The following is a 25307-nucleotide window of genomic DNA, read 5'->3' on the forward strand; positions in this document are numbered from 1 at the left end:
TCAATAGCGGTGAGCTCAGGCTCAGGAGAGCTGTGATTCAGGTTTCAGCAGACGTGTTCTTTGGAGCAGCACCAAGGTTGTGCACCGGACAGGCACCCCGCCAGCTGCCTGCCTGTTCTGTCCAATCCTGGCTTCGTGGAGCTGGGGTGGAAGAATTCTCCCTGAAGGAAAGCAGCCAACACCCTGTCCCACCCTTCTCCTTGGGCAACTCTCGGCCAGGCAGGAATCTCTCACCGGTTTCCTTTGGCTGCCCGAGGAACCAGCAGCCACATCACCCCCACTCGCCACACCCCTTCCTGAACTCGCCCCAGCCCTGCAGCTGGAGTCTGGAGGGACTACCTTCCTTTCAGCAAGAAACACCGCGGAAGCCCCAGAGCTTGTCCTGCCCGGGGAGCTTAGGAAAGCAGGCGCCTGCCTGTTCCCTGGGGGCGAGGTCCCCTTCCGGAGGGGCTGGCTGGGCACCCCGGCATTAGGCCTGGGGACATGCGGGACAGGCTGCCAGTGAAAATACAGGCCGCCCAGTTGTGAATTTCAAATGCCCCAATAAATTTTAACGTGTAAGTTTGTCCCAAATATTGCATGGACTATACGTATGCTTATCGAGTTTTTATTATCGCTTTTGAAACGAGAACTCAAATTCAGCTGTCCGTCCGGCATTTTTATTTGCTAAAAATCTGGGAAACCAGAGATTGGCCTGGGGCACTTGGGGCAGCCGCTCCCCCTCCCCGTCCCCCGCAGTGGTGAGTCTGGTTGGGGGTCAAGAACCGGCTTGGGGTCCCGCACCCGCGTCTTCTCCCCGCTGAGGGCGGCGGAAGCGTTTTTGGAAGGACCGTGGGAAAATCTCTTTCTTTCGAGAGGAAGGAGGAGTCGTGGCCTGGCTTCCTTCCCGCTCACCTCCCGCCTCGCGCGCGCCCGCGGGCTTTTCCCAGCCCCGCGTCCACCTGTCCGCCCACGGGTAGCTCCGCGCAGCTCCCGGCAGCTCGCAGGCTTGGGGGTGGGGGCGGCGCCGAGTGCGCAGGCGCGGCGGGCCGGTGGGCGGGGCGCGCGCGCGCGCGCGGGCGGGAAGAAACCGCGTCGTGCGCCGGGCGTGGGCGCGAGCGCGGGCGGAGGTCGAGGCCCCGGCGGACGCACGGCTGCTGGGCGTCGCTGCCGCTCCTTGTGCGAAATGGAGGGGACGGCTGTGGCTGTGTGTGAGGTGACGATGCCGGGAAGGGAGACAAAGCAGAGGGTAGTCTACGAGAAGCGGGGCTTTGGGAGACCTCGCGAAGTTCGGGCAGAGGGGCGTGGCCTTGCCTGAGGGGGCTAAGGAAAGTTCGGGAACGATAGGATTCGGTGCCGGTCAACCTGCCGCACACAGGGCTGTGAGGAGCCGATGAGGCCCGGGTGTGGGGGCCCCCGGGTGTGGGGGCCCCCGGGTGTGGGGGCCTCGGGCAGTGAAGCACCGGGGGCCTCGGAGGGGTAGTTACTCAGCCGAGGGAACGGCCACATGCTGCCGCCCCCGCGTCAAAACCGAGGCCCAGGAAACTGTTCGCCCGGGTTGGGGCAGGGGTGCCAGCCTCGGGGGCCCCATCCAGTGCCGGGAGGGCCGTGGACAGAATGGACGGGACCAACCCGTGCGAAACGGGAGAGAGGGGAGCGGTTGTGGGCCCTCGGCCAGCCCAGGTGCGGGCGGCTTCCTGGGTCCTGGCCGGGAGCCGCCGGGTGAGGGATGGAAGGCCGCACCCAGCTCTGACCACAGCACGGATTCCCGCCCTGGGAGGTGGGACTGAGCCCCTGGCACCGGCCGGCGGCACTTGTCATCCATGATGGCCCCCACAGCCGTTCTTGGGTTGAATTCTTTTTTTTTTTTTTTTAATATCAGCCATGAGAGAGAGACATCCGATCAGGTGCCTCCTGCACACCCCACACTGGGGATGTGCCTGCAACCCAGGGACATGCCCGTGACCGAATCGAACCTGGGACCTTTCAGAAGCTCTACCCACTGAGCCAAACCGGGTAGGGCTCGGGTTGATTCTTAGCACCGGGCCTTGTCAGCGACACTAGGCCGACGAGATAGCACGTAAGCTGCACACACGGGGTTCACCTGGCGGCGGGTAGAGTTCATGGGCCTTCCTGCCGCCTTGGTTATCATCCAGGAAAGTGGGAGGATGAGATTTTACAGGCGACGGAACCTAGGACAGAGCGCAGAGCCGCTGCCTTGGCCGGTCAGCGTTCATTTCCCATCTGCGAGCTCTCATTACGGATAAGGAAGCCCCGGGATGCCAGAAGGAGAGTTAGACTGCAAATCCTGGAGGCCATCTTTGTAAACTCCGGTGCAAATTAGGACTGAGTTCCCAAGTTCTCATACTGAGATATGCTTTTTTTTTTTTTTTTAAAGAGGTAATCATTAGTATGGTACCTTCATGTGGAAGTGAGTGTCCACGTTCATAAATAATAATGGAACTAAAGACAATATATTTTGTTTCAAATTTATCTCTTCAAGATTGAATGTTTCATCCAGACATCTTGGAGATCTGTTCAACTTAAAATACTGTGTGCAGTCTACTGAAGATGAGCTTATTAGAAACTAGAGGCCCGGTGCACAAAAATGCGTGCACTGCGGTGGGGGGAGGGGGTCCCTCACAGTCTGGGACCCCTTAGGGGATGTCCACTTGCTAGCAGGGAGCAGAGGTAAGCTGCAGACAGACATCCTTAGCGCTGCTGAGGAGGCGGGAAAGGCTGCCGCCACCATCACTGTGCTTGATCAGCCTGGCCTGTGGCTGAGCAGAGCTCCCCCTGTGGGAGTGCACTGACCACCAGGGGGCAGCTCCTGCATTGAGCGCCTGCCCCCTGGTGGTCAGTGTGTGTCATAGTGACCAGTCATTCCCAGTTGTTCTGTTAGGGTCAATTTGCATATTATCCTTTTATTATATAGGATAATGGGTAATATTTATTAAGCATTTACTACATGCCAGGCACTGTATTAAGCAGTTTGCATGTTCAGCAGTAGCCGTATGTGGTTCTCATTTTTATAAACGAGGAAGCTGAGATCCAGAGCAATAAGTTCCCATGGTCACGTGCTAGAATTGGGACATCAGGGTTAAAAAAGAGGCATCTACCTCCAGAGCCAGTGTTCTTAACTAGTATTATGACCCTTAGAAATGTTGATTTAATGAAAGCTAAAGATGAGTCATAACTTAATGTTTGATTTTATTTGGGAAGAAAAAAAAAAGAGACAGAAAAACAAATCCCCACTTAATTTTTCAAATTATTTCCAGATGAACTTATTCTTTGAATAAAGGAATTTGGTGTCTCCACTTCCTGTCTTGTTGGGCATTGTGTTGAATTTCACTGTCTCCTTTAGGTCACTCCCTAAGCTATTTCTTCTGTTTAGACACAATGCTTTGTTCTGAACAAATGTAAATCTGACATTTTGCAAGCAAGATTATTTTTTGAAATTAAATTATTAACTATCATAATTTTATTATCATGATTTCTAAAGAAGATTGTGTTTTCTTTGAATTATGACCTTTTCAGATTTTGAAATATTTAATAATTCACTGGAAGTGTGAAACAGCAAATGGAGCATTGCTAGAAGGACAGCTAGTGATTTCCATAGAAGCATTAAATTCTAAGCAACAGGAAAATACTCTTCATTGTGTAACAACTAGTAAGTGGAGGAAGAAAAATGTTGATTTCTCTATCTTTGATTGTCATGATTTATGTTATAGTTTATTTTAAAAATTCAATTAGTCATAATCTTTTATGTTACCACTTCAGGGTTCCATAGTTAAAAAACTTAAATGATTATGCAATAAGTATCTGCTGATAGATTTACAAATGTGTCATATAGGAAAACTTGAGTAGAATGACATCACAGGATCCTTTATTTTACTGGCTTAAGGTAAAATTGCTCAGAAATAATCTCACTCTTGCTTTTGGTTTTCACCTCCTCTTTTACAGCAAAATGATATTACATTATATTTTATCTCCTTTCTTTCATGTCTAGCCTTTAGTAGTTGGAGAAGCCAAAAAAATAATGGAGGAAGAAAAGAAATAAAATGATGAATAGTGCATACTTTGATAATCCTAACTTGCAGTTAGTTTGAAAATACATATCTCTTCCATTTGGCACTTATTCTTTTTGCCATTTTGTCTAAACTTTTCAGAGAAGCTAATGTATTGAGTGACTCTGAAACTAATTTTCTTGAACTTGCCAAGTGATAACTTCCTTGTTTGTTTGGGTTTTGGTGTGTGTGTGTGTGTGTGTGTGTGTGTGTGTGTGTGTAGATTTATTGAAGGATACTTTGGAATGAAGTTGTCCTAAAACCTTAGAGGAGGCAATCACCCTGAGTCCCAGTTGAGACTGGGTAGTACTGTAGGCTCTACAAGACATTTTCTCACCTGAACCATAATCACATGTCTTCTCTTTGTGTACCTGTCAGTAAACATCCTCAAGAGAGGTATGATAGGTTGGTTTGCTTCTACTCTACATGAACTCCACTCTGACTGGACGTAGTTTCCACCATTCATGAGAGAGATGGTTAGCTATGTGGCTAGGTTGATGTTGGTCTATATATGGTTGTTTTAGATTATGCATTGATTCTAATCCAGTAAACTCTTGCTAATATAAACTTGATTTCACTCAAAGCAAAGGACTTGAGCCACACTATCTTTTGGCAAGAAACCCATTCCAAAGGTATTTTGAGCCTAATGGATTTCCTCAACCCATGTAGTATAGGGAGCATTTCTCTGGATTGTCTCTGATCTCTCTGTACTTATTTTCTTCCTTCCTTCCTTCCTTCCTTCCTTCCTTCCTTCCTTCCTTCCTTCCTTCCTCCCTTCCTTCCTCCCTCCCTCCCTCCCTCCCTCCCTTCCTTCCTTCCTTTCCTTTGGTAGGAGGAAAGGTGATATATGCTTCTCACAAAATATTCCAACATTACAGAAGCATATATTATGGAAAGTGAGACTTTCTGATAATCTTACCTCTTGTGATAATTATTAAATAACATTCAATATATATTCTTCTAGATTTTTTCTATTCATGTGGTCATAGTCTCACCAGGTAGATAGAATATTACTTATGTAGGGCTGCTGTAACAAAGTACCACAAACTGGGTGTCTTAAAACAAAATAAAGATATTCCCTCACAGTTACGGAACTAAAAATCCAAAATCAAAGTATCAGTAGGTTTGGTTCCTTTTTAGGAGGCTCTGAGGGAGAAATCTATTCCATGTCTCTCTCCTAGCTTCTGGCAGGCCCTTGGTGTTTCTTGACTTGTAGACATATCACTCCAATCTCTGCATCTGTCTTCACCTGATGTTAATCTGTGTCTGTGTCTTCTTATAAGGACAGCACTGGGATTTAGGGTCACCTTAATCTGGTACCACCTCATCTTAACTTGATGACATCCTTATTTCCAAATAAGGACATATTCACAAGTACAGGGGCTTTCCAGGCTGGTGTGGCTCAGTAGTTGAGCATCGACCCATGAACCAAGAAGTCACTGGTTCAAGTCCTGGTCAGGGCACATGCACAGGTTGCAGACTCAATACCCAGTAGGGGCATGCAAGATCGATGGTGTTTGTCTCTCATCAATATTTCTCTCTGTCACATTCCCTTTCTCTCTTTCAAAAAAAATTAAAACATATTTTAAAAAAGTGACAGGTATTGGGGCTTAGTTCTTCAAAATCTCTAAAAGAGGCACAAAATTCAACTTTCCAATAAACCAGCAAATTTTATTACTGGAATGATCCATCCACGAGAAGCTGAGAAATGCTTACATGGTTTCTTTCCATCAGTAATTGTTGAAGGCTTTAACAAGTGTTATTTGTTAGATTGTTTCCCACCATGTGTGCTACAGGATGTGTATATGAGTTAGGAGAAAGGAGCTAATGTAGTCATCTACATTTGGGGAATGCCAGTTAAAATCAAGGAGTTTTTTTTTAAAATTACAGTTTACAATATTTTGTATTAGTATCAGGTATACAGCATAGCAGTTAGAGTCTAACTGTTAGACAATCAAATACTTTACAAAGTGGAATCTAAAGTGTCATTACTTTAGATCTTCTCAGAGCCTTTAATATGCCATCGTGGACTGTGAATCATTCAAAACGGGTTATGTATAACATTTCCTAAACATATTTGACCTTATAGCTCTTTAAAAATTTTTTGTTTTTTAAGATCATTTGTTCTAAAGAGGGAATTTTGGGGAATGCTGTTGCTCTAAAAATGTGTTCTACAATTTAGTCTCTACTGTCATCTTTGAATGACAGCACTTTAATACAGAAACAGAAGTATAGCTGAAAATTGGGGGATGGATGGAGTGTAGGATGATTGTTTTCCTTAAGCATGTGCACCAAAAGTGCCCATTTTCAACAGTTGTTGACATATACTTCTTAAAACTAAGAGGTGTTAGAAGAAAAAGTGTGACATGCAATTGAAAAATATCATGAACATGCCGCAAGACATACAGATTTTGTTAATTTTTCTTGTTAATGTTCTAGCTCCTCACAAATCACTAGTATAGATCTACTCCTACATGCCATCCCTGTCCCAATGACCCACTCTTCTTTAAGATATGGCCAGTGTATGCCTGTGAGGAACACTAAGAAAAAAAATAGATGATTGTCTCTTATTAAATGTTCTATGCTACTTGGACTTATGCCTTTTGAAGTATGTACCATTTGTCCAGATCATTCAAAATCTAGGACATTGCTTATCTAATAGAACTTTTTGTGATAACGGGAATGTTCTATATCTGTGCTACTCAGTACAGTAGCCATTAGTCACATTCTCAACCTTTGTTCCCTGCTTAAAGAATACAACTTTCTTGAGGGATAGACACATTTGGCAGTGATGATTAGATTCTTAATTATCAGATCACATTCTTCAGTGAGAGGACATATTCAATTTGGAAAAAAGCCTCCATGTAGTTCTCATCGTTTTCCCCTTCTTAGGGTATGCTTTTTCCTTCACCTTCTTCCCATGAAGAATTATTGCTCCAAATGTCCTAACATTCCAATTTAGAACTCTAGATACAGAGAATTCTTACCTGATAGTCTAATAAAGTATTTTTTACTAATGAGTAAATTGGTTAAAAGAAAGCCAAAAATTTTTATTGAATCTTACACTGGAATATGGGTTATTGGCATGATATACTCTATTTACTACCTACAGTTTGCAGTCTTCCTAAATCCCTTTCCTACTGGGAATAGTAATATCCAAAGAGGCAGTACTGGTATTGAATATAAGTGAAAAGACTTGCTATTTGGTCCCATCTCCAAGAAGTTATTCTGCTCCAAACAGTCATGTGATTTCATAATTTTTCTTTGATGCCTCCATTTTTACTGAACTCATTAGTAGTGGTCACCTTTTTTATGTTGTGTCTATAAGCCGTATTTTTAGGCTCCCATTTGATTCTTTAGATAAAATCCATTTAATTGTTTTATTTATGATATTTTCTTGTTTGTTTTTTATAGTTGCTTCTGCAGAAAGCATTTATGGTGGTTTGTTCTACAGGAACTTCCTAAAAGGTAAAGAATTACCCATTTTCCATGAGACTAAAAGCCATGTACAATATAAGGGAATGGTTTTATTATCATTGTTAATACTAGAGAGAAGATAATGAATTGAGTATAGTTTATGGAATAATCACCTATTTATTTTGTTTATACAGGCATTAAGACAGTTTGTTTCATGTTGACTTAATGTAATTGTTACTTTAAAAATCAAAGCAACTATATGCATATTTATTTAATTATATTTTTAAAAATATATTTTATTGATTTTTTACAGAGAGGAAGGGAGAGAGATAGAGAGTTAGAAACATCGATGAGAGAGAATCATCGATCAGCTGCCTCCTGCACAGCCCCCACTGGGGATGTGCCTGCAACCAAGGTACATGCCCTTGATCAGAATCGAACCTAGGACCCTTCAGTCCACAAGCCGATGCTCTATCCACTGAGCCAAACCGGTCAGGATTATTTAATCATATTTTTATAGTCTTGTGATGAAGTGGAGATGGCTTTTGTCCAAAGAGGAAGTACTGCACATCAAGTACACAATAAAAATTGAGTCTTAATCACATTTAGTAGCCAATGTTAGCCTGTTTTCTCTTCAGCTGTTAGGATTCTTAATACTACCAACATCCACTCAATATTGCTATTTATTCTTACTAATTAGCAACAGAAATGACTCACTGAAGCTCACAAAAGAAATTGTCCAAAACCAGAATTTGAATCCCTTATCTTTCTAGCTTATGCATCAGTCATTATGCCTTTATTACTATTGTTATTTATTTAGCATTCCTTAATATTTTCAAACTGCTTTAAATTGGTCCATTCACAGCCCTAACTGGTTTGGCTCAGTGGATAGAGCATTAGCCTGTGGACTGAAAGGTCCCAGGTTTGATTCCGGTCAAGGGCATGTACCTTGGTTGCAGGCACATCCCTAGTAGGAGGTGTGTAGGAGGCAGCTGATCAATGTTTCTCTCTCATCAATGTTTCTAACTCTCTATCCCTCTCCCTTCCTCTCTGTAAAAAATTAATAAAATATATTTAAAAAATAAATAAATTGGTCCATTCACAAATCTTTATATTCTTTAATTAGCTTCATCAGGAAGTCTCTGATGGCTGATTCATTAACCATCAGATTTTCTGATGCTAAAGAATTACGCACTTATACAAAATTAACAGTGTGCCTCTGAATTTAGTTCGTTAACTACGTTATATCTACTTCATTGCTCAGTTGATTTCTCTCTGCCTGAAAGAAGGTCTGACCTCTCTTTAGGGGAACTGTACTAGTATATTGTAGAGCCATTCAACATCAGTTTCCTTTAGTTTTCAATCTATTCTATCAAGGTTGTATCAAGGTACTTTTTCTCTGGACCTGGAGTACTTCAGATCAATTCCTATACAAACAGGCTCATATTTCTGGGTGTTTTATTTATGCTAGATTAATAAATAATAATCAAGAAAACCTCCCTATTTTCCTACTCTTTAATGGTATGTGTTCTGTTTTTTGTTTTCTATCTTCTTTGGTCCCTAACTAGTTATACTTTTATACAGTAAACCTTTATTGAACATCTTGTCACAAGGAAGTCATAGGGAGAGGTAGCTCTGAAAATAAAATACAATGCTTTAAGTACTATTATGGAGGTACGTATGTTCTAGGTGCTTATTTGGTAACTTAGAAGATATTTCCCTAGGCCCTGCCCAGGTAGCTCAGTTGGTTAGCACAGCATCCCAATATGCCAAGGTTGTGGGTTCAATCCCTGGTCAGGGCATATACAAGAATCAATCAATGGCCCTGGTTGGGACGCTCATTTGGTTGGAGCATTGTACCATACACCAAAGAGTTGCAGGTTCAGTTCCTAATCAGGGCACGTATCTGGGTTGCAGGTTCCTTCACAGGTCGGGGATCGTGTGGGAGGCAGCCAATCAATGTTTCATACATTTATGCTTTTTTCTCTCTCCCTCTCCCTCTAAAAATCAATGGAAACATATCACCGGGTGTGGATTATAAAATAAAAACATAGCCCTAACCGGTTTGGCTCAGTGGAGGGAGCGTTGGCCTGCGGATTCCAGGGTCCCAGGTTCGATTTTGGTCAAGGAAATGTACCTTGGTTGTGGGCACATACCCAGTAGGGAGTGTGCAGGAGGCAGCTGATCGATGATTCTCTCTCATCGATGTTTCTAGCTCTCTATCCCTCTCCCTTCCTCTCTGTAAAAAATCAATAAAACATATTAAAAAATAATCAACCAATGAATATATAAATAAGTGGAACAACAAATCGATGTTTTTTTCTCTCTCTAAAAATAAACATTTTTTAAAAAGATATTCTTCTAAAGTTCAGTCACCATTATGACTTTCTTCCCTTCATTATTCTGCATCATTATTCTACATTTACTTCAGATAGCTTTGATACTTTTGGGACTTTAATGATCGTTTCTATGCTAATGAAACTTATTTTTTTTCCCTTTCTATTACTAACATGTTTCTGGCTTTTATTGTCAATTAGACTATTATTCCATTTGAAAGTCCCTCTGAAAAATCATGTGTGACATGTCTAAAAAGGGGTTCATTTTCTTGAAAACTAATTTGCTGTATAATAGCTGCATTTCTTGCAGTGATATAGCACTAACATTCTCATAATTCTACAGGCTTCAATTTTTGACTTTTGGCTTCTCCATTATCTAATCGAATTGATTTTTTGTTAATTTTGCTTTTTATACTATAGAATTATTATATATTAAAATATATATTAATTAAAACAGAGCTTTATGTTCCTCTTGATTGCTTATTAGAATAAAATACCTCCAACCAGATTTGAGGTCCTCTGTGAATTAGAATAATCTTCTATACTTTGAAGGATGATGCCCATTAAGATAAATTCTTGTGTTTAAAAATTCTCATTATTTTATATTAATTTATGTACTAGAGGCCCGATGCATGAAAATTTGTGCAAGAGTACGCCTTCTTTCCCCCAGCTGCTGGTACCAGCTTCCCTCTGGCACCTGGGACCTGGGCTTTGCTCCAGCCCCACCTTCATCTGGAAGGACGTCCGGAATGACACCCATAAGGACGTTCAGTCTAATTAGCATATTACCCTTTTGTTATTATAGATTGCCAGTGCGTGTCATGTCTACCAGATGGTCGGATGGACAGATGGTCACTTAGCCTTTTATATATATAGATTATGCTGCATTATATACTTGTCTATGTAGAAATCCATTTATATATTAATTTATTTATATGTTTACCCATTTATATAGAACCACTTCTATCATAAATATCTATTTGGTGAAACATGATGGTTTTAGTTTGCCCTTTTTGCCTAGGTCTAGAAGCTACTTCCTATCATGTCCTTACTCTAGTGAAGAAAAGATGAAAAGAAAGAGTAGAAGAGAATGATGAGATGGGGGAATATGAAAAAAACCCATATATATAGGTCTCTATTTTGTTGTTTCTTTCTTGCCTCTTCTATTCATATTACTTTGATTGATTTCATCTCACTTTTCCTTTTTATTGAATTTACTGGGGTGACACTGATTAAATTATACAGATTTTTTAAAATATATTTTATTGATTTTTTTACAGAGAGGCAGGGAGAGAGATAGAGAGTTAGAAACATCGATGAGAGAGAAACATCGATCAGCCGCCTCCTGCACATCTCCTACTGGGGATGTGCCCGCAACCAACGTACATGCCCCTGACCGGAATCGAACCCGGGACCCCTCAGTCTGCAGGCCGACGCTCTATCCACTGAGCCAAACCGATTTTGGCAAATTATACAGATTTTAAGTGTAAATTCCACAACACATCATCTGTACACTGTATTGTGTGTTCACCACCCCATGTCAAGCCTCCTTCTATCACTATTTATCTCCCCTATACTCCACACCCCTCCCCCCAAGTCACCACATTTATCTTTTTAAATATCTCCTCAAACCCTAGCCGGTTTGGCTCAGTGGATAGAGCATTGTCCTGAAGGGTCCCAGGTTTGATTTTGGTTAAGGGCACATGCCCAGGTTGCAGGTATGTGCCCTAGTAGGGGACGTGCAGGGGGCAACCAATCAGTGATTCTCTCTCATCATTGATGTTTCTGTCTTTCTCTCCCCTCTCCCTTCCTCTCTGAAATCAATAAAAATATGTTTTAAAAATAAAAAAAAAATAAATATCTCCTCATTCCCATATTTATTGGCATAATTTAACTCTACTAAAATGCAGCTTGGCATTCATTTTAAAAAATATTCTAGTGTTTGTCCCAAATCAGAAAATGTATGGCTTTTTTTTATTATTATTATTCAAAACACTAATAAGAATTAACAGCCCTTGTAAATAGGGGAGATAGCTTTGCTGTTGACATATGGTTATATGGTAATGATAGTTCAGTTATAGCTTTTATCCTGTACTTCACCCTTTTGGCATCACGGAGGCTATTTTTAAAAAGTTTAGTTTTGTTTGTAGTCTTTGTTAATTTGTTGGGAAAGGAAGTGAGGAGTGGTGCTTTTTGTACATTAGATTGACAGGTCCAGGCTTGCTCAACATTGAGTGAGAAACTCACAACAGTGAACTCTTGGATGTCTGACTTACTTTTAATTTTTAAATCTGAGATCCTCATATTCAAAGATTAAAAAGATAGAATTTTATATCTTCCAAGGTCAACAACTCTAAGTGCAATACATATCTAACACTTTTTCCATCAGGAGTTCATTTTGTAGATATGATCTCATTCATTCTTGAATGAGGTAGGTCAGACTTAAGTATTATCACCATTTCTGTTTCAGAGACGGGGAAACTGAGATTTATTTCAGCTTCATATTTAAAAGTAAAGAAGAGTTTGTGGACTCACAGGTCATTGGTTACCCTGTAAATCCATACTTAGTCTTCAGGCTTTTGATATGTTCTAAATAGCCTCTTACTGCCAGATTTGCATAACACATGACAAGATTTTATAAAGAGACGATTAAGTGAAGATCAAATAAGTTAAAATAAATGAATTTTTCTTCTTTTGCTTCCTTAATATTTCTTTACTCCTTTCCTTATTAAGGTTATCTAATCATACCTCACTATTGAGAAATGTTCAAGATTTTATGTGAATTTTGTTATATTTATTCCTATTATAGTTTTTGTTGCTATTACAAATGGTATTCATTTTTAATTTTGATTGTTTATCTGTAGATTCTCTTGGATCCTCTATATAGACCAGTGACGGCGAACTTATGACATGCGTGTCAGAGGTGACACGCGAACTCATTTTTTTGGTTGATTTATCTTTGTTAAATGGCATTTAAATATATAAAATAAATATCAAAAATGTAAGTCTTTGTTTTACTATGGTTGCAAATATCAAAAAATTTCTATATGTGATACGGCACCAGAGTTAAGTTAGGGTTTTTCAAAATGCTGACATGCCGAGCTCAAAAGGTTCGCCATCACTGATATAGACAATCAAAGCATCTTTAAATTATGACAATTTTGTCAAAACTATTTTTCTTTGCTCTGTTTTGGGCATTTTCAAATGTCATAATTTCTGCCTTACAGTGTTATTATTTTTGCTTTCAACTGTTAATTGTATATTGTAAGATTAAACTTTGCTTGTGGGGGTCAAGATACAAAGCTCTTGCATCTTAATAGATTATATAATTCTGAGTCCCATCCCCACTTATATGACATGGCTTTATAGCCCTCATTCTACATCATTGATGCTGCTACTATCATTACTTGGCTTTAACCAACCCTCAGGTAAGCAGGCAGCACATGTCTGGTCTTTGTTTTTGTTTTGGTTATCAGATCTCCTGTGTATGGCCTGTGTGGCTCTTGCTCTTAAACTTATATGTGTCACATTATTAGCCCTATTGTTTTTTCTTAGTACAGACCCCAAATATGGTGCATCGTTGGTCCTTACTTACCATTGTGGAATCCCTCTCTTTTTTCTTCCAGAAGATGAGGGAATACCTTTCCATGTCTGGTCTATAAAGATTTCTCACTTCTGTTTTTCTTACTATGACTGTATATTTATTAAAATTTAAAAATATTTGTTTTATCATATGTTTGAATGGGAAGATGAGATTTCAATATATGCTTAACTTATCTTGAAATAGGAGGCTTTTATTTAATTCTTTTGTCAGTCATCTTGATTCTGTGTGTGTGTGTGTATGTATGCATGTATGGGATAAGGCAACTGAAATTGATTTCCCTCCCAAATAACCACATATTTTATTTAAAGCTAGAGGCCTGGTGCACGGATCCGTGCACTGGTGGGGTCCCTCGGCCTGGCCTGCGGGGATTGGGCCAAAACCGGCTCTCTGACATCCCCCAAGAGGTCCCAGATTGTGAGAGGGCGCAGGCCAAGCTGAGGGATCCCATTGATGCATGATCTGGGGGCTGGGGAGGGACCACAGGAGGGCTCCAGGTCATGTCCGGCCCATCTCGCCCAGTCCCGATCGGCCAAACCCCAGCAGCAAGCTAACCTACCAGTCGGAGCGTCTTCCCCCTGGTGGTCAGTGAGTGTCATAGCGACTGGTTAAATGGTCGAACATTCGGACACTTTTATTATATAGGCTTTTATTATATAGGATTGTTATTAAGATTTCTGGAGAATTCAAAGTTATTGACAAGCCTTTTTTTCACACATCTACATGTTTTCCCCATCCTGCTGTATTACTCCTTCAAAGAGAAATAGGATTCGGGAACAATGGAACAATATTTTTTTTATTTCACAGAAAGGTTACCAATTCACAGAAAAAAAGGGGTTGCCTTAGGTCGGAAAGTCCGTAAGTGGTAAAGATTGACGTAAGGTATCCTGGTTCAGTGCCAAGTTCATTAAACTTCAGTGTAGCATAACCTTGTTACCATATTATCCTGGGCTTTGTGACTGAATTATATTTGAAAAGCACACTAATGGCAAGAAAATATTACCCATTAAGATTGATAGAACTTGATCTTGGTAAAGTCCTTTAAAATTTTTTAAAAATATATTTTTATTGATTTCAAAATGGGAGGAGAGAGAGATAGGAACACCAATGATGAGAGAAAATCATTGATCAGCTCCTCCTGCACACACCACCCTGAGGATCGAGCCTGCAACCTGGGCATGTGCCCTGATAGGGAATTGGACTGTGACCTCCTGGTTGAAAGTTGACACTCAACCACTAAGACACACTGGCTGGGTTAATATCCATACTTTTTGAGATGATTAAAATTTTATTAGATATATAGTATGAATGCTTTAGGAAAAAGTTGTGGTGTTTGGGGATATATTTTGTTGTTATATTTTTAAAAATATATATTGATTTCAGAGAGGAAGGGAGGACAGAGAGAAACATCAATGATGAGAGAGGATCATTGATTGGGCTGCCTCCTGCACACCCCCTAATGGGGGTGAAGCTCCAACTTGGGCATTTGCCCTGACAGGGAATCGAACCATGGCCTCCTGGTTCATAGGATAACACTCAACCACTGAGCCATGCCGGCCGGGCTATTATTACATTCTTAAAGTTGAGTTCTTATATAACATTATTGTCAACCTCACTTACAAAGTAGAACTTGTGGAAACTGAGATATCTATATTTATAGTTAGTTCTTTATAATACTACTATAGAGATGAAATAAGGATGGCATTTTATAAAATGGGAAATTTGTTTTTTCTTTTTGTAATATGAGTGTCAGGGTACGGAAAGGAAGAAGAGTTTGTGCATACTTTGAGGTACTCTTTGTTGATGACCCAGGACTCACTGATGCCTTGTGGAAATATAATTGAGTCAACACATGTAAATGCACCATGTGGTTAATTTATGAATTAAAGTAGCAAGATTTGTTTTTCTTTGTTAAAAAGTACCTTATTAAGTAACAATATATTAGTAGGTGGCTGAGAGGGTCATTCTTGAATTTTTCCACTTTTGGTTCTAAATAAGCTCACTTGCTGGATTTGTGTTTATTAAATAATGAATTTATTTAAAAAATTCAAGAATATCAGATAGAACTCTGAAGATTTCTGGCATTGGATATGACCTTGTGGAAAGTAACTGAAAATACAAATGATTTAGCAAATGTGAAAAATTGAAAACATGAGATTAAATGTCTTAACCCCATAATGTAATTCTAAATGTTCAAGCAATTTGTTGATGCATAGCTATTTCCAGTCATATTTTGAATTTTGCAGATAATCTTTTCATCAGGGAAAAGCCTTCTTGGCTCTTAAGTTTAATAAACAATTCCAGAAATTCTGGTGCTTGTCCAAACTGTTTGTTCTATTTTGTCACCATTTCTTCTCACACAGAAATGCAATCTATACTGCCTGGATCCTCTGCAAAACTGAATTGGACTTCAGAGGAAGTCAGCTATTCTCAGGATATTTCAAGGGTAACACCTTTCCAGATGACTTTTGAGGCAGGTTTTTTTTTTTTTGTGGTTCTATAAATCATTGTTATTTGGTTCTTTTTTATACAAATCTAGTAACAGGAAAGAAAAGCTTAGGTGCATCACAGTTCAAACTTGAAATGAAATAAGGCATTAATTCCCAAACTTTCCTGCACAAATTTTAAATCATCTAGGAGCTTCCAAAATATTAATATTTGTGTCCCACTCCAAAAGGTACTGATTTAATTGGTCTAAGATGTTGGATTAGTCTGCTTGTGCTGTTATAAAAAATACCAGAGATTGGGTGGCTTAAAGTTGAGTTCTTTAGGTGAACAGAAATTTATTTTCTTATACTTCTGGAGGCTAGAAGTCCAAGATCAAAGTGCCTTGTCACTGTTTCTTCACATATCTGGAGAGAGCTGTCTGGTATCTCTTCCTCTTCTGAATTTATTTTTTTAAATGTATTTTTATTGATTTTAGAGAGGAAGGGAGAGGGAGAGAGATAGAAACATCAATGATGAGAGAGAATCAGTGATTGGCTGGTTGCCTCCTGCATGCCCCCTACTGAGTATGGAGCCTGCAGCCCCAGCACATGCCCTTGACTGGGACCCTTCATTCCACAGGCCAACGCTCTATCCATTGAGCAAACTGGCTAGGGCTCTTCCTCTTCTTATAAGGACACCAGCTCTATCAAATTAGCGCCTTGCCCTTATGACCTCATTTATGCTTAATTACATCTTTAAGGTACTACCTCTGAATACAGTCACCGTCACTTGAAGGGCTAGGCTTCAATATATGAATTTTGGGGGCGACACAATTCAGTTCATAACAGGTGTGGCCTGGGCTTTGGAATACTTTAAAAATGCCAGTGATTCCTATTGGGCAGGTAAGTTCCCCTTTCCTTCCTTTGAGTTGGTGGAGACATAAAGAATTAGAGTACCGTAAACATTCTCCCAAAAAAGCACTTGCGGGGCCTTTCTACATGTTTGAACAATTGTATGCTTCTAAAAGGAATGGGTATGGTATCAGGACAACAAATATCCCTGACTGTGCCTTATCTTCTTTAGGGGAACTGAAGGGTAAACAATCTGGAGCAATTAATGGTTAGTCAGCTCTGAAACTATTAATGTCAAATAGCAATAAAATAGCTGATGCCAGTGAACCAAGGAAAGCAGTTCTAGAAAAGGAGATCACGTGTTTTAGTCAGTCTGAACAATCCTAACATTTTTATATTAAGCCTCCTGGTACTCTATGAAGTGGATAGGACAAGGATTATCACCCCACTTTATAGGTAAGAAAACTGAGATTCACAGAATTTGACTTTCTTAAGGTCCTACAAAACTTAAGTGACAGAATTTGAACAAGCCTTACTCATTGATCAATGCTGTTCCAGTATTTATTCATTCAGAAACCTGTTTTTGTTCAAGTTGGTCTCACTGTGCTAGATATTGAAGGTACATAATTCCAAAACATGTTACTTGATCCCAAGGCACTTGGAATCTAAAGGAAAAGATAAACAGGTAATTACAATACAGTGTAATATGCATCATGATAGAAGTAAGCACTGAATGCTATGATTGCATAGAGGAAAGGTACCTAACCCAGTGGGAAGGGGTCAAGATCTAGGCCTTGATGAGGCTGAAAAACAGATATTCTGACTATAAGGGGTTTAGAGACTTAAAAGAATAAGAAGTTGTCATCAGAGTAATAAAGTTTCTCTTGGGTGTGTTTTTTCTCCTTATGACAAAAGCAGTGTTTCCCACAAGAAAAAGTGAGCATTTAGAGCACAAATAATTTGACTTAATCAAGGTAGCCACTATTAACAACTTGGTATATACCTTTTCCCATAAAAATGGAACATTTCAGCCCTAACCGGTTTGGCTCAGTGGATAGAGCATCGGCCTGTGGACTGAAGGGTCCCAGGTTCAATTCCGGTCAAGGGCATGTACCTTGGTTGCGGGCACATCCCCAGTAGGAGGTGTGCAAGAGGCAGTTGATCGATGTTTCTCATCGATGTTTCTAACTCTATCTCCCTTCCTCTATGTAAAACATCAATAAAATATATTTTAAAAAATGGAATATTTCATTTTAAGGTTTCCAGAATGGTACGGTTTCAAGCTATGACTATGGAAATGTATGTCTGGAAATGAGTGTAAGTCAAGATTATTGAAGTTGAAGGGGCCAGGGAATTGTGAGACTTAAATTGTTGCTTGGACTGGTCAACTACTTGGATGTGGAAATCAGCTAAAATGATGGCAGGACTTGAAGTGCAGAGGAAAACTGTGAGTTTAGTGCTCAGCAGTCAGCTGGTGATTGATGGAGAGAGTTTGTAAAAGAGAAATATAACCTCAGAGGAATAAGGATTTCCTGAAAGCATTTGTTCCATTGTCTCTGGTACTGGGCAGCTATTTAAAGGTATTTGAAGCCCTAGCCAGTTTGGCTCCATGGATAGAGTGTCAGCCTACGGACTGAAGGGTCCAGAGTTTGATTTCTGTCATGGGCACATACTTGTACCTCAGTTGCAGGCTCCTCCCCAGTCTGGGTTCCTCCCAAAGGCAACCAGTGAATGTGTTTCTCTCACATCAGTATTTATGTCTGTCTTTCTCTCTTCCATTCTCTTTAAAAATAAATTGGAAAATACCCTCAGGTGGATTAAAAAATAATAAAGGTATTTGAAGATAGTAAGAGGAGAAAGAGAGGAGATTGTGAAAGATTTCATATACCTCAATTGGGGAGAAGGGTCAAGTAGCAAGGTTCATGGCAGACATCCATGAAAAAGCTATCCTATATAATAAAAGCCTAATATGCTAAGTGTCTGGTCATCCAGTTGTCCATTCAACCAGTCAAAGTGTAATATGCTAATGATATGCTAAAGCTGCTCAATTGCTCACTGTGACATGCACTGACCATCAGGGGGCAGATACTAGCTTGCTGCTGGGGTCCGGGTGATGGGATTGAATGAGATGGGCTGGACATGCCCTGGAGCCCTCTCACAGTCCCTCCCTGACTGGCCAACCTCCTACGTCCCTCCTTGGCCCCAATCGTGCACCAGTGGGGTCCCTCGGCCTGGCCTGCACCTTCTTACAATCCGGGCTGAGGGACCTGCCCCTCCCTGAGTGCACGAATTTTGTGCACCAGGCCTCTAGTAATAAAGAATCTGCTTTGGGCATGAGAGAATTGCTAATCTCAGGAAAGACTGAGAAAAGCTTCATTTAGAAGAGAGGTGGGGTTTTTGGTTATGCTGAGTCAGTACTGCATCTTGAGGTCTATTAGGCTGGGTAACAAACAAAATTTGATTTTACAGGATTTTCTTGACATCTTTACCCATTTTTATATTTATTTATATACTAGAGGCCTGTTGCACAAAGAGATTCGTGCAATAGGCCTTCCCTTCTGGCTTCCTGCACCGGTTTTCCTCTGGCATCCAAGACCCAGGCCTTCTCTCCAGTCGGAGCCGCCTTCCATCCTCCATCTTTGCAGCCCCAGCTGGAGCTGCCTTCCATCTTCGCGGCTCCGGCTCACCTTCAGTCTTCGGGCTTCGCTGCTTGGAGCCTATGTATGCAAATTAACCGCCATCTTTGTTGGTGGTTAATTTGCATATCATGCTGATTGGCCAATGGGAGACGTAGTGAAGGTATGATCAATTACCCTGTTTGTCTATTATTAGATAGGATATTTATATTTTGCTATAATACTAAATGAAAAAAATGGGTAGACTTTATATATATATATACACACATATTAATATATATATACATATTTATGTATTTACCTATTGTCTATTTAAAGACAAGAGACACTGATTGACTCTTCTAGAAAGTCATATAGGTCCCATGACTGCATAAGTTCAGGTTTCAAAATATAAAACAGCTCCCATATTCTATCATATAATTAGACTTGTATTTAAATGTAAAGGCTGAAACATATAATTCAATGGTGGTTTCTGCTGCCAAGGGGTGGCAGCATATGTTTTTTACTAAGAGCACTTAAGTAAATTCACTGCTTCTGTAGGTATGTCAGGCTGGGGTACTGGGTTTCTAACACACAATTATAAAAGGCCATAAAAGAATTTGCAGTCAGTCAAAGTGTGCCTGTCTGCCTGGCCATCTCTGTCTCTCTTTGTCTCAATAATTTATGAGATCTTAAAAGAAGCTATTTGCTTTATGTTAACTGTCCTCTGTTGACCTGACCTTAGGTCTCTTTATCTTCTCGTCTGGATTAGGTGCCAGTCCTTCTTGTATTTCTTTAGCATCTTTTTATATATTTAAATCATAAAACTTTTTATGTTGTCATAAAGTTATTTATTTGTATGTCTTTTGTACTTACTGTGAACTCTTCAAATTGAGATTGTTTTATCTCTGTAGGCCTAGGTGCATAATAAGCAACATTAAGTGTTTTATTAGTGAATAAATACATATATTCAGTAGTCATGCATAAGCATTGCCTGCCAAAATCCATAAAAAATAATGGCAGATTATGCAATATCTGATTCAGATAGCTATATGCATAGAAAATGAACATTCTTTGGAGAGGCAGCATTGCATAGTGGAATGTTGGGTTTGGAGATAATCAGATCTAGGTTTGAATACCAATTCTGCCACTTAACGAGCTATATGTTACCTTGGACAGACTAATTAGTTTATTTAGTTTCATTATCATCAATAAGGTGGGGGTGTTTTCTGCTTGCATATAAACGGCTTGTCATCTAGCAGGTGTTCATTAAATGGTAGCTCTCATCATTATTAATTGTAGCTCCTCTCTGGTAGCTGCTCAAGGAACTTTCATGTATTTGCTAGATATAATTAGTGCTTTCTATGACACGCCCTATAATCACCAAGGTTACAGAAGTTTGAAACTGTTCCAAGAAGTTGTTTTGAAGTGTTAAGTACAGAAAATGCTTTTAAGAGATCATTGCTTTCCTACTGTTTGAACATTTTATAATAAAAAATTTTAAATGAAGGATGTGACTATGATGTGTGCTGCAGTTACCATTTAATTACCACTATTTATGTGTATGAATAATTGTAGATTGGTTTCCAAATTTTTCTAATAATTATAACCCCTTTTTTCTAATTTTTTTCTAATTATCCCCAACCCATCACACAGTTCTTGAGCTTTTTTTCAGTGTATTTATAAAAGGTGTTATAATTTATCCTTTATTAAATATTTGCATGTTTCTCTTTATTATGAGATTTTGAGATTGGACCTTTTTTTTCCTTTACTATGTTCCCAGTACATGGCTCTGTATTCTCTGAGCCACCAATAAGAACTTACTAATTCTGACTCTATTTCTTCTTCTTCTTATTCTAGACTTCCCCCTTTTCCAGGGGACACTCTCCAATTTTGGTTTTAGGGACACAATATTAAAAATAGTGAGTTAATATAGGAAAGTGGTTAATACTAAAGCTTTGGAGCCAGATTAGGTATGCTTGCAAAAGTTTTAACTTCTTTGAGCCCCACTTTTTTCATCCTGAAAATATTGGTTATAGGTAATATAAATAAGATACTTTAGCATTATTTCTGGAATAGAGAAAGCCTTCATTGGATGGTAAATCTTACTATATTTATAAGGATGTGTCAGGGTATATTGGAAAGAGCATGGCCAAATTTGTTTTAGATAGATTAAGGATCAAATTCTGGCTCTAACACTGAACAGTTTAGTGACCTTAGGCAAGTTACTTAACTTCTCTGAGCCTCAGTTTTTGTTTTAAATCTACAAAGAAGGAATAGTAATACCTACCTCCAGGATTGCTGGGAGATAATGTGTATATAGCACCTGCACAATGCTTGCCATTTAGTAGTCATTCAACAAGTGGTATCTATTATTATTATTACCATGTATAACATACTAGGGGCCCAGTGCACGAAATCGTGCACCTTAAAAGGAACTGTGGGCTGCAAGGGCGTGGTGGGCACAAGGGTGGGTCTTGGCCCATCCTCCGTACCCCTGCCTGGCCCCTCCCACCGTGGCCCCCGGTCCCCTCTCTACCAGCAGGCAGCCCCGTTCCCACCATTCCTATGTGCTGACAGTGCTGGCCCGCTCACACCCGCTGACATCATAGAGTGATTGGGGCTGGCACCAGCAGCAGGTGCGAACGACAGCTGCTGCCCCGATTACCCCTCAGGAGCAGGGGAAGGTGGAGAAGCCCTCAGGGGCGATTGGGGCTGGCAGCCACAGCTTGCACCCACTGATGGAGCTGAGCGATCGGGCTGGTGCCAGCAGCAGGTGCATCAGGCAGGATCGTGGCACACAGGAGCAAAGAATTTTCAGTAATCACCAGAGGCTCACCCTGATGACAGCAACCAGCACCCTGCCTTGGTCAGGCACCCCTGCTCACCTGCTCCACCATCCCACCATGGCCGACACCCGCCATGTTCCACACTCTGTTGCCTGCTGCCAACATCTGCCATGTTCCGTGTGCGCCCCCTGGTGGTCAGTGCACATCATAGCGACCAGTTGTTCAGTTATTCCGCCATTTGGTCTATTTGCATATTAGGGTTTTATATTTTGCATATTAGGGTTCTATATATATATTTTTTTCAGATTATTTGATCCTTAAAACAGTTCTGTGAGGTAAAAGGGTATTACCCCTCTTTTGCAGATTAGGAAATAAGGTCCAGAGCAGTTAAGTGATTTTTTTATCCATGGTCACTTAAGTAATTTTTTATATATGTTTTTTAAAATTGATTGTATTTTATTTTTAAAATATATTTATTGATTTTTTACAGAGAGGAAGGGAGAGGGATAGAGAGTTAGAAACATCGATGAGAAACATCGGTCAGCTGCCTCCTGCACACCCCCTACTGGGGATGTGCCCACAACCAAGGTACATGCCCTTGACCGGAATCGAACCTGGAACCTTTCAGTTCGCAGGCTGACGCTCTATCCACTGAGCCAAACCGGTTACAGCTTAAAATTGATTTTAGAGAGAGGAAGGGAGAGTGATAGAGAGCTAGAAATATCTATCAGCTGCCTCCTGCATGCCCTTTACTAGGGATCAAGCCTGAAACCCAGGCATGTGCCTGACCAAGAATCGATCCAGTGACCTCTTGGTTCATGGGTAGAAGCTCAACCACAGAGCCACGCCAGCCAGGCTTCACTCATATTCTTAATACAAACGTTGTTTTTCTCAGGTTCATTCTGAATTACTTTAAATTACTTTTAAATTTGTTCCTGAAGGTAATTTTGATATTGTGGGTTTTACTATAATCATTGTTCATGTGTCTCCTGAAGGTCCATAAAATAAGTACTTTAACCTAAGAAGTGATGGCTATTAGATTCCCTTTTGTGTCTAATTCTAAGACCCAAAGATGTTTCCCCTTGAATGTCTGAAAAGCTTTCTGAGGTGTTATTTTTATAGGAAGCAATATCATAATTTGATTCATTTATGCTTTTGAGTTTGTGTATAAGTGGTGGATGTTTTGTTGTGTTGTTACAGGTTGATGAAAAGCCAAGAACTTTGATGACAGATAGTCTGCTTATAAAGAATTTTTTACGCAAAATTGTCATGGTGCACCCTAAGGTAAGCTGTTATTTTGCACAATAAAGATTCTCTTATTTAAGTCATGTGTATTTTTTAGTATTTTATTTTATTTTGTTCTTTGTTGTTGTTGTTTTAAAATTTTTTTTTTAATATATTTTATTGATTTTCCACAGAGAGGAAGGGAGAGAGATAGAGAGCCAGAAACATCGATGAGAGAGAAACATCGATCAGCTGCCTCCTGCACATCTCCTACTGGGGATATGCCCGCAACCCAGGTACATGCTCCTGACCGGAATCGAACCCGGGACCTTTCAGTCCACAGGCCGATGCTCTATCCACTGAGCCAAACCGGTTTCGGCTGTTGTTTTGTTTGTTTGTTAATCCTTATCTGAAGATATTTTTCCATTGATTTATTTTTTTAGAGAAAGTGGAAGGGAAGGGAGAGGCAGAGAGAGAGAGGGAGAGAGAGGGAGAGAGAGAGAGAGAAAGAAAGAAACATCGATGTGAGAGAGACACATCAATTTGTTGCCTCCCACACGAGCCCCAACTAGGGCTGAGGACTGAGCCTGCAACTGAGGTATGACTGGAATTGAAGCCACAATCCTTCAGACTGCGTGCCGACACTCTATCCACTGAGCCAAATCGACTAGGGCTAAGTCATGTTTTCAAGAGACCTCTACTCTGTAAAACATGGAAGGACCTAGTTGATTCTCTTTCTTTTAAAGACATGATTACAACTTTTAATATTGAATTGATTTGGTTTCTGTGTCCCTAAGGCAATCTTGATGTTGGTGATGTGACATAGTTGGGAGCCCTTGGATACAGAGAGATTCTCTTTTGGATTCTTATTCTTATTTCTTTACTTTTTTGTTGTTGTTAATCCTCACCAGAAGATATTTTTCCATTGCTTTTTCTGAGAGAGGGGGGGAGGGAGGGAGGGAGGGAGGGAGAGAGAGAGAGAGAGAGAGAGACAGAGAGAAGAGGAGAGAAGAGAAAAGAGAGAGAAACATAGATGTGAGAGATGCATTGACTGGTTGCCTCCCACATGCGCCCCTACTGAAGGTGGGGAGCGAACACACAACCCAGTTGTGTGCCCTTGACGGAGAATCGAATCTGAGACTCTTTGGTCCTTAGGCTGAGGCTCTAATCATCCATCAAAACTGGCCAGGAGCTTCTTTACTGTTTTATTGTATCAATTTGGGTACTTCTTTCCACTCCTCTGTGTTTCATTCTTTTTTGTTAAACCTGGCTTTTCTAAAGTGACTAGTAGCCCAGTTCATGAAATTCGTGCACATTAAAAGGGAATTAATTGCCCTAACCAGTTTGGCTCAGTGGATAGAGCATCAGCCTGCGGAATAAAGGGTCCCAGGCTCAATTCCAGTCAAGGGCATGTACCTTGGTTGAGGGCACATCCCCAGTTGGGAGTGTGCAGGAGGCAGCTGATCGATGTTTCTCTCTCATTGATATTTCTAACTCTATCCTTCTCCCTTCCTCTCTGTAAAAAAATCAATAAAATATATTTTTTTAAAAAGGGAATTAATTAGCAGAGATATTTTAATATTGGCTATTTGCTCTTTCTCTATAATAGAAGTGTGAGAGATTAAAGGAAATTAGTAAAATGTATATGAAAATAATATATAAATTTATTAATAAATAAACAGTAACAAAAGGATATAACAATAACAGAGGCATGATATAAAAACAACAAAAACATGATATCAAAACAACGAAAACATGATATGAAAACAACAGTGATGCAAACAATGACTGATAAAGTGATTAAACTTATTCTAATATCTCCCTGTACACCACATTAAGAGTGAAAACACTTTCAGAGTGCTTGACTAATTTCCCTTGTGATGAAGTACTTAGAACTTTAACTGTAACATCACACGCTCTTCAAACTTGAGAGAAAGCAACATATAACTGACCATGTGCAAAAACGAGTTCAGGTAGGAATATGCCTACTTTGTCTAGAGT

General features: G+C 40.2%; 1 protein-coding gene across 1 annotated transcript in view; it reads left to right on the forward strand.

Moving 5' to 3' along the window:
• The first annotated feature begins 1117 nt into the window (after positions 1-1117).
• The window catches only part of TOP6BL (TOP6B like initiator of meiotic double strand breaks), a 50188-nt gene continuing 25998 nt past the window's right edge, over positions 1118-25307 (forward strand). The window contains exons 1-5 of the mRNA XM_081098495.1: positions 1118-1195; positions 3517-3649; positions 7461-7514; positions 15764-15873; positions 23283-23366. Coding sequence (XP_080954621.1) covers positions 1166-1195; positions 3517-3649; positions 7461-7514; positions 15764-15873; positions 23283-23366 — 411 coding nt within the window. The 5' untranslated portion in view covers positions 1118-1165. The remainder of the gene's footprint in view (positions 1196-3516; positions 3650-7460; positions 7515-15763; positions 15874-23282; positions 23367-25307) is intronic.

This window comes from Myotis nattereri, assembly GCF_964212035.1.
Source record: "Myotis nattereri genome assembly, chromosome: 9".
In the NCBI taxonomy this organism is placed as follows: domain Eukaryota; kingdom Metazoa; phylum Chordata; class Mammalia; order Chiroptera; family Vespertilionidae; genus Myotis; species Myotis nattereri.